This window comes from Galendromus occidentalis, unplaced genomic scaffold, assembly GCF_000255335.2.
Source record: "Galendromus occidentalis unplaced genomic scaffold, Mocc_1.1 scf7180000077438, whole genome shotgun sequence".
NCBI classification, from domain to species: Eukaryota; Metazoa; Arthropoda; class Arachnida; order Mesostigmata; family Phytoseiidae; genus Galendromus; species Galendromus occidentalis.
This window is the reverse complement of record NW_003805426.1, coordinates 665,791-675,322: the sequence shown is the minus strand read 5'-3', so window position 1 is coordinate 675,322 and position 9,532 is coordinate 665,791. Positions and strand designations below refer to the sequence as shown.

The 9,532-nt window shown below is 50.4% G+C and overlaps 1 protein-coding gene across 1 annotated transcript; it reads left to right on the top strand.

Moving 5' to 3' along the window:
* The first annotated feature begins 927 nt into the window (after positions 1-927).
* LOC100907370 (protein THEM6) lies at positions 928-4,005 on the top strand. The gene is made up of 3 exons (XM_003743079.2): positions 928-1,167; positions 2,586-2,806; positions 2,923-4,005. Exons 1-3 carry the CDS (start codon positions 1,023-1,025, stop codon positions 3,172-3,174), a joined length of 618 nt encoding a protein of 205 aa, XP_003743127.1. The 5' UTR covers positions 928-1,022; the 3' UTR covers positions 3,175-4,005.
* The last annotated feature ends 5,527 nt before the right edge of the window (positions 4,006-9,532 follow it).

Here is a 9,532-nt window from a genome sequence, read left to right as displayed (position 1 = left end):
AAAAAAAAATCGTATGGACGCGCCTGATCATGGTAGAACGATGCTCTAAGAGTTGGATAGTGGCTGATCGGGAGAGATGTTCGGGAACCTCGACTCAACCCGAGTGAGCCAGAAGGCGCGACGGAATCGAAGCCCAACTTCCTGAAACTCTGTATACGTAAGCTCCACGGAATCGCGGAGATCCAGGCGACTTCGCTCCGAGGATCAACATCCCGGGGATCCTGCCCTACGCCAAGGGCTACGAGGTGGGCGGGAATCCTCATATGAGGACTGATTGTGAGAGCAATAGGTATGTCAGCTAGAATTCTCCATGCACCCATACCATTATCATTGGTCGTTTGCTCGATAGAACATTGACGAGGCTGAGGGGAGGGGAGTGACAGATTCGTCCTCCAGGTTTCATGAGCCGACTCGAAAGCTCAAAATTCTCTTCAGCGCGCTCCCAATGCGTATGAATCATCCGGCGATATAGCCTCGGATCAGACATCGCTCGCTAAAAGAGGAGGAAATCTTTGCGGGAGGAAGGCTCTAGCGGCAGCTCTATCCCCGAAACGTTCCTGCCTATGAGTCAGGAAAATTCGGCCCGAAAAAGCGTCTCCAGATCTCTCGCACGCGAATCGGTCACGAGATATCGCTTTCTTGGTGCCGGCGTTCAGAGTGTTATCCGATCATGCAGTCATCGAAAGACATATGTACATGGAACGAATATGAAGAATTCGGTACATCTGGACAGTCCACCACATGTATTATTTTACCGAGAGCGTCATTTCTGCTCCGCGGTTTTCCAAGTGCTGTCGATTGCCGTAGGTTTACAGCGCGCCCTTCCAGGTTAGTTTCTCTTGCGACCGTCGGGTGGCGCGCGGGTCCGAACGTAAAGATTCACACGAACAGCAGAAGACATCGGCTAACATCATTTGCAGAGCGTACTGCCGGATCGGAGTTGATTTCGCAGAGGTTCCGATAACGGGTGTCTTTTCCTCGTCGCGACGATCCGGCTGTTGCTCCCGCTTCTACCGGGAAACATGGGTCTCATTTCGATAGCTCTGGCGGTTTTGTGTTTCCTCATTGACGTGAGTTATTTCATGAAAGTTTGGCTCCAAACCTATCCCTATGTGTGGGGTATCTGGAAAAAAAGGAGAGAGCTTCACGAAGAAGTTGTCAACTACGGTGAGTGCCCTCAATCTATACTGTCTGATCATGGCTAGACGGGCCGGGCTCAATGTCAAAAAGTGGATAGTTTAAACACGCGGGAAACATGTGCGCTGGTTTCTCGTCCGTAGGATTCGCCTTCGAATCCTTCGATGGTCGCTGACTCGGGGTCGTTCTAGCCAGCCACGGCTATGTGATAATAGGGTGTCGAATTCGGGAGGCGACGAGTGAGAAGTTCCGAGTGAGGTGGCAGATCAGGCGGCCTTGGTCTTGGCCGAGGGTAGTCGACTCAGAGAGAGGACAGTCTCGGCGCTCGTCTCCGATCATCTACCTCAGAACCCGGCTCTGTTGGTGGTCTTGGCGGTCTCACACTGCGGGAAACGTCCCTATCTCCGCAATTCCTCCTGCTATATGGAGTTGTATCGCTACGTATGTAGCACTAAGAATGAGCCAGGCGATATTCCTCGATCCAATTATCGCCATTTTCACTATCTTGCTACCGGTACGTGTCTACGATCCTGTCCAAGTGCTGGCGCGCTATTATCGGAGCGGAGTTTGAGCTGAAAAGGAATCCATGGGTCTGAGTATTTGCTCCAGAAACATCTGAAAGTTTATACTGCGTGACTGAACGCTGCGTTCGCTCAACGCTGGCTGACTTCCGCAATGAGAATTTGGCAGCCGAAAGAGAAACGAAGAATTTGATGATCTTCCACTTTCCTCGGAGACAAATAAGAGCATAAAACTTAAAGGGGAAAACAGGATGTTCGTCTTCTCTGTGAATGGAAACCCGAACTGCGTGGCTCTATCAAGCATCAGGTCCCATACTTCTGAGGGTCGGAAAGTCCCGAGCTTTCTTTCTCTGCCCTATACCGGGTGACGTTGCGAAATCGTTTCAAAAATATTCTCGCGGCGAGCGGGAAAGAGGTCTTCGGACCAGAAACGACGCGCAAGGCCGGAAGCATAGAACGCGCGACGAGTTTCTTCAGCATCCAAGAGCGGATACGCCGGACTTCCGGCCCGTCAGAGCGAGTACTCCCATCCGGCTTCACGGAATCTCGTTCAGTTTCGAAATCTCCCGTAATCAGATGAACATAGTGCATGGTGAATCGGGAAATTCCATTTTGTTCCTCGAGTGATTGCACGATTCGCCGTCCTCAATGGAGCCTGGAGTCCGAACTCCGGACAGGACATAGAATTTCGTCCGACATGCCGTCTCTGAATTTTCGCGCCCAATAGCGCAGGGAAGAATTCCGGGACGATCTCATCAATCACGGCAGTCGACGCGGTTCAGGGGAAAATAGACTCTTCGACAGCAAATCTCGGGGGGGTGGAAATCTGGACGTCTCGATATGCGATCTCGGCATTCTACTGTTCCCAAGGAGAGACTGACCGAGAAGACTTCCAAGAACTAATGAATACATCCCTCCTTCTTCCAGGGGTGTGTTTACCGTTTGACATCGATTATATGTACCATATGAACCACGCGAAATACCTCCGAGTCTTCGAGTACAGTCGCGCCATTTTCGTCGGGGAAACTGGACTCCTGCCAAGTCTGCTGGATTCCGCGAGGGATGGGAAGTTCTACGTTGTGTCGGCAGCGGTGATTCGTTACCGACGCCAGGTGCGCTGTTTCGAGCGGTACAAAATCCTCACGAAGGTAAGTCAAGAATAGAGTTGTCGGGAGCATCGGATATCCATCCTCATCCAACTATCAGGGAAACGTCCTCGCTTATCCCTTGGCTTTGACGCTCCTCGAAGATGTCTTTGTTGCAGATCGCGTACATCGAAGGTCGGGATTACTACTTTGAGCAGAAAATGATAGGACTATCAGATGATTTCATCAAAGCTGTTATGTTTGTAAAAGCTACCTTCACCGCGAAAGAAGATGCCATCGAGAAACTTCGCGAGTCTGGTATCGATACGAAACCGTTCAGTGGACCGGTCGATGAGGACCTCCGACATTTTATTGAATTCAACAGGTCTTCTAGCGAGAAACTCAATCCCAGACACGAGAAGGGCGAGTGATGCCGATGCCAAGTGATCTCATAGGACTATTCGGGGAAAAATGGAGCGCGGGACTAGTCTCAGGGAAAGCAATTGCTCTCTGCGGGGAAAGGATCGGACCTCGATGGATTCTTTGACTCGGGGAGAAGCTTCTCGCTGTGAGCGAGGAAGTAGGCATGCTCGAAGCTTTCGGGGTCCAATATAGTACTTGAACTTATCAGGATGATCCTTTCTGAACACGGCGGTCTCGCGTTCGTGGAATACTCCCAGCACTCGTACAGTGAACCAAGTCGGAAGAGAATCGTTATGGATGGAATCGGGGCTTTCAGGAGGTATCTTCGTAATATATAGTGAGGAGGGCTGTGGTTGAATGGTTTGGAGTCTAAAGTTTCCCTTCAATCTATCAACTTCTCCGTGTGATAATGACGAAAGTGTTCACGTCGAAAGATACAGAGTTGATCGGACCACAAGGCTTTGAGAGGCGGAGCCGATAGCGAGTTGGTCCTGTCTCCCTCCATCCGAAAAACCGAGATAGCCTTTTTGCTATCGACTGATAATCGGAGGACTCGGCCTGGGAGCTTTCTCTGTGCGCTCCTAGGGTACGAGCGATCGAGTTGGCTCCTTGGGGAAAATGTCACTACAATATGGACGGGACTCCACGATCCTTGAAAAAGCGATTGCAGTGATGGGATGCAGGGTCTATGGAGCCTATTCACCAGAGGACGGGAGACATGCTGTGCTTATAGTGATGCACTTCTTGCATAGGTATAGTACGTGGAGCCTTACCACCATGTAGAGTACTCTCCGGGTGATACTTAATAATAAATTTTTTGGCGGTTCTCGTCGTTCCCATAGACACGATCCAGTCCGTCTTCGTTGAAAGGAGTGGGGTCGGTTCAAAGAATGAAAACAATTTTCTTCACAAGGGGGACATTGCGAATCTCTGGAGAGTTGCATCTCTGAAGTCGGAATACCTTACGTTTATCTTCGTGATTGTCTTACATCTATAGATATCAAACATCCACAGGAGATTGAAGAGCAACTTCGTGGTGGAGCTCTTCACAGCTTGGTCGAATGGATACCGGAACTGTTTTTCGATTCCCCTCATCAGCGAGCTTGAACTGACCCCCCTCCCCCCGCGAGCCCAGTCTCTAGCTAGAATAGGAATGCACTGCTCAAGCTTCATTTGCTTGGCGTGATTACCTGGCGGACGTAACACTCCTCCGGGAGAGAGCGAGATAGACTGATGCAACATGTCAGTGTAGTATATCTTGAGCGCTACCCTTGAGGCTAGATCGATCAATTTGCTTCGTTGATCTAAATGCATCTTTGATTTGGTACGGTCGAAGTCCGAGCCGCTCCTCAGAGTCCGCTTCCATGGTCGCGTCGGCTGAGTCGAGGAGACCGTCACCGAAGAGTGAGACTCAATTTCTCAAAGCGAACTGGTTATGACGGAGCAATAATTGATTTGAAATGGGTGAAGCAAAAAAAGATCCTTGAGTGCGCGGCTCGCAGACTTCTCGACGGATTCGCTTTATTAATCCAATCAAGCGGACTTGTCTCGATGCCATGACGGAGTTTCAAAGACGGATTTCCGATTGCCGATTGCTTCGTTCGAAAGAGTCCGGATGCTCCGGTGACATCGACGGGTATTCAGTCACAGGAACGTTTTCCAATTTGAACAGGTTCTCGTTTATATAGATCGAGCATCGATTTCATGTAGGGAGAAAGTAAGCATCGCATTGTTCAAGGCCGGAATCATGGTTATATCAGCTCAGACCGATGGAATCATCAAGTTTTGCCAAGTAGACCTAGGAATTTATTTATCATCCTGTACAGATCATACTCTCCTCGACAGCGACTCTGTGAGCTAGAGTCGGCCTGAAAACCAATGCCTCGCTCCGATACGGGGAATAACTTTGGATGTCGGCTCGTCAGCAGACCCGGGGGGCGAGTCGGCTGGGTCCCGCGAGCGACCACAGAGCGAAAATCTCAGCTCGCACCTCGCTCCAGCTCCTGATCTTGTGGAGAAAGCCTGAGACGAAAAGATGCGATGGATTCTCGAATTTCTCGGAGTGGAGCGGAAAAACGAGATTCCCGGGGCTTGTGTACACAAGAGGAGAGTCTGAACCTTGTATAGAAACAACGCATGCGTATCAAGCAGGCGAAAGCTGAAATAATCGATGGAAGAGTCCGAGCAGCTACCCATCAGAGGCCCATGTATCGGTTTGTGCCGGCCTCTTGTCATGCTTCGGAGCGGAAAGTCGCGGACCCCATGCCCCGCTTTCCATTCTGCGAAGCAAGCATCTTCGACCCAGAATCAGAAATCCGGATTTCTGGAAATGGAACAGAAGAATGGATCGGGGCTCTCCGCCGGTTTTTCGGAGACTGGCCAGAACCGTACTTCGATGCATGAGCCTTCGACATGGCAAATGTGGCAGATGGCAAATATGATATTGAGCGTGACACTTCGATGATAAATACCTGATACGTCTTGTACATTCTCAGCGGGCATATCCTGGACCCTTCAACGCCGATGAAACTTCCGTCGAAAAGTTCGCAGTCTGAGCGAGATGTCAATAACCTGAGACCTCTGACAATGATCTCTCAGTATGACAATCATCGTTCTGTACTCCTGGTCTCACCCTTATGCGGAATCATCAGGCGATTGGAGCATGGTCTCCTTCTGCAATTCGTCATATTTTCCCGGAACCAAGTCGTTTCTCTCAATAAATCCCACAATTCCACCCGAGCCAAGCCGCCTCCCTCATCAAATCAGCGAATGGAAGCGTAGTTACTCGGACCCCGTTTCAATCAGTCAGCGAGAGAATCAGTTGGAGAGAGTTCGAAGAGCGCCTGTTGTTTAAAGACGACTGAGGCCCCAAAGGGGTTTGCTAGTAGGTACCGACCGAGCGTGTGACCCAATGTATAAACGCTCATATAACCATTCAAGCAAACGACCCCTCTCAAAGAGGTTACGCGCGTCGAGACTGGGCGCTCAAACAGCGAGCCAGCTCGGTGGCGGAAACTCAATTATGGAAGCGTGGAGCATTAGCTCATGTGTAACCTCGGCATCAGGACTTTAGAACCTTGGTCTCAGCAAGGAGTGTTTCTATTTTCATCATGGAGCTTTAGGTGCAGCTTTTTACCTGAGGCGTCGCTTAACGAACCTAATTCCTCCATTCACGGGCGAAACGGCACGGCTCGTTAAAAGAGACACTTTCCAGTTGATTCCGAGTATTCGAATAGCGATTATCCATCTGGAGCGCGTAGTCTAGTCGAGCGTCTATCGCTCCGAATTCTTTGCTTCGCACCGTAAAAATTCGCAATAGACAATGGAAAGATGAGATGAGGATGATGTCCAGAAGCCTCGTCTCGCATGGCCGTGCATACAGTCGTGTGAGCTGGACCGTTAGCGCGCAGATCATTCCCAGACATTCTTGCGGCGCTTGTGCGGGGAAGCTCACATCAGATCTCCCACGACTTAGATTGTGGAGTCTGTGATAGTGCGGCAGATGATAGACGAAAAATATCCGAACGGACTGGTCCGAGACGCGTGTGATCCGGGATCCGATCCTGGACTCTGATCTGTAACCATCGATGTTTGTGAGAAACGCGAGCAGATACTCTCCGCACGGAAGTCACAGAGGCCGAAACTCCGAGAGCGCTGACCTTTGTAGAAGGAGCCAGAGTCGCAGAAATAAACAAAGAGTCCCGATTCTCCTCACAACAGTATTCCACGGCCCGGATTGAGCGGGAGCTCCGATTTCATTATTGGAAGAGGGATTCGCCGAGCGATTGATTCTTTCTGAAGATCGATTCCGGGTAGGGAGAAGAGCGGAATTCTCCGAGACAGCGAAATCCAATGAACGATGCGATAGGTCATCTTCATGGCGTAGTGTTTCGGGTGTATGACGGATGCAATCGTCGGCAGGAGGCCACGTGATATTAAATCATCCGTTACGAGCGATTAACTTCAAGCATATCCGATATCCGCGATGAGCTGTAGGGCAACGATGCAGACACATACTATGCTCGGAGCCGTCGAGAACAGACACATGCGAATGGAATGCTTGGAGGCACATACAGAAAGATGAACTCGAGGGAATGGACTTCCACATCATGCTTTCGGTGATTCGATCCGCTCGGAATTTCTTCAGTATTTATGGGACCGAAACGTAGGGAATATTCAGCCTAACGGGGGAAGCGCGTCTCGACCCCCCGAGCTGGAGACACGCAAGCGACGGATACTGCGACGACGAGTTCTTTCAGTGGGGTTTGGCGAGAGGCGATCTGGAACCGCAAGGGGCTGGGGCTCGGCTCCCGCCTTCAGCGGCCATGAAGGAACGTAAATAGAGGAATGATAAGTCTCTCCCGATCAAAATGGCCGCTTCGAAATACTTAGTATGGGAGGTAGATGGAGTGGCGGGGAATCCTTTTCGGGGAGCTGCGGGATCGCGCGCTCTCTGATTGCTCGAAATCGCTCCCTGGAAGCATTCTATTCAGATCGATGGTGACATCGACCGTGGGAATTCCACAGCGGAATTTAAACAAGATGTAGATGTTTGGCTCTTATCTCAGGCGACACTTCTAGGATTCCCCACTGCGGCGCCGTCACCGAGCACGTCTTAGAAGTTGTCGAGCCCAAGAATCTTGTATCCAAGCACGACTGAGACGATCCGGAGAAACGATTAATCCTTCCCAGTAGAATTATCCTACGAGAATATCAGTTTCTGGTTTCGTCGGATATGACATCACCAAGATCACATCTGGCATTTGAGGAGTTGACCGATCGATCGTTCTGAGCTGAAAGTCTACCTGTTCGGGCGCATCGGAGAGTCAGGGGGAAGCACAGTGGCCAAGGATTCAGTACAAGGTCACCGAGCCTGTTCGAAGGTGTCGAACTCGGTTTCTACACAGGCTATCTCTCTGCGAGCTGCGGGTCCTCCCTCGAGAAATTCATTTGGCAGAACTCACACTCAGCGTAATCAGGGATTTTCTTTTGTAAGGCATGCAATCGAACCTGGCCAACGGGCAAGACGTGGCGGTCAAGGGAAGATCCGCGGCACGTCCGATGGGGCGATTTCGCTTTAAGCTCTCAGAAGAATTCGCAGGTCCCGACTCCGAGCCTGCGAGCGATACTTTGATCGGCGGTGAGCTCCGGTTTGGGAAACTCTCCATTGCAGCTCGAAGAGTGATGTACCGAAATGTGCCATGGGCCTTGACGGCCGTCATGGTGCCGCGAAGTAAGCGCCATTAATCTGGTATCGATATCGATTCCAGAGCTTCGCTATCACACGACATGAACATCCACAATCGGAATGGATAGTCTCGATTCCGTGGAACGATATCTCTCCCACGGATTATGATATACATATTTCTCGACTAATTCTTCTAATCCACTTCGTTCACTTCCCCAATGCTCGAGCGGGAGTCAAGTCCAGATGGCGGACGAAGTAGAAAGGAGTCGGAGACTGAAACTGCCCTATTAAAAAACTCTTCTGAGCGGGAACAGCGAGGGATCCCGACAGGCCGAACCATGCAGAGTAAAATCAGCACAAGGTCGCAGATGTCGAGCGAGGTCTCCTCGAAAAAGCTATTCTCTCCCATTTCCCTGTTGGATATGACAACTCGATCTATCAGCGGTCAGGGAAGGACTCCTGTACCCTTGACAGCTGCGCTTCGCTGTGTCGGGATTCCCCTTGCGCAGCCATTTCTGGATCGCTCCTTATACAATTAGTCGTACTGTTAGCATCGAACAACCTAATAACTATCGGTGATCTCGATCCGTGGAGCTGATGAGAACTCATGATCGCATTCCTCTGAGCAGAAAGGTTTTTCTCCATCAGATTCCCGTCCTTGATCTCGTGGCCGCGAGAGACTCCCTGCCAGAATGTTTTCTTGGAACGGTAAAGAAGCTGCCGCGCCGGCTCTTCATCGGTCTTTTTGCTTCAATCCGGAGCGGGAGGAACGAATCTCGACTCTGTGCCTCTCTCCGGTCTTTACAGTGTCCGCATTAATTGACTTGACAAGAAGAAAATAAAGCTGGTGATGAGCACACTTCTAGATTCCTCAGCCGTGCTCTCGAACCGCTACATCCAATGCCAGTTTGATAACATTTCAGGCCTCTGGGGAGAGAAACTCCGCTAGAGCGAAAAGGAAACGACATGGAGAAGAACGGGGGAAGTGAAAATCGAAGTCAGAAACGAATTAGAATCTATTCGAGGCGATTCAAGACGGAAGCCAGACAACCTGGATTGAAAATGAAAAAATTCTATCGGCGAAAATGTTGAGTACGGAACCCCGTTCTCTGGAAAAATTCTATCGGCGAAAGTGCAGCGTGGGAGGCCGATTCATTCGACCAAAATCCCTGTCAGGA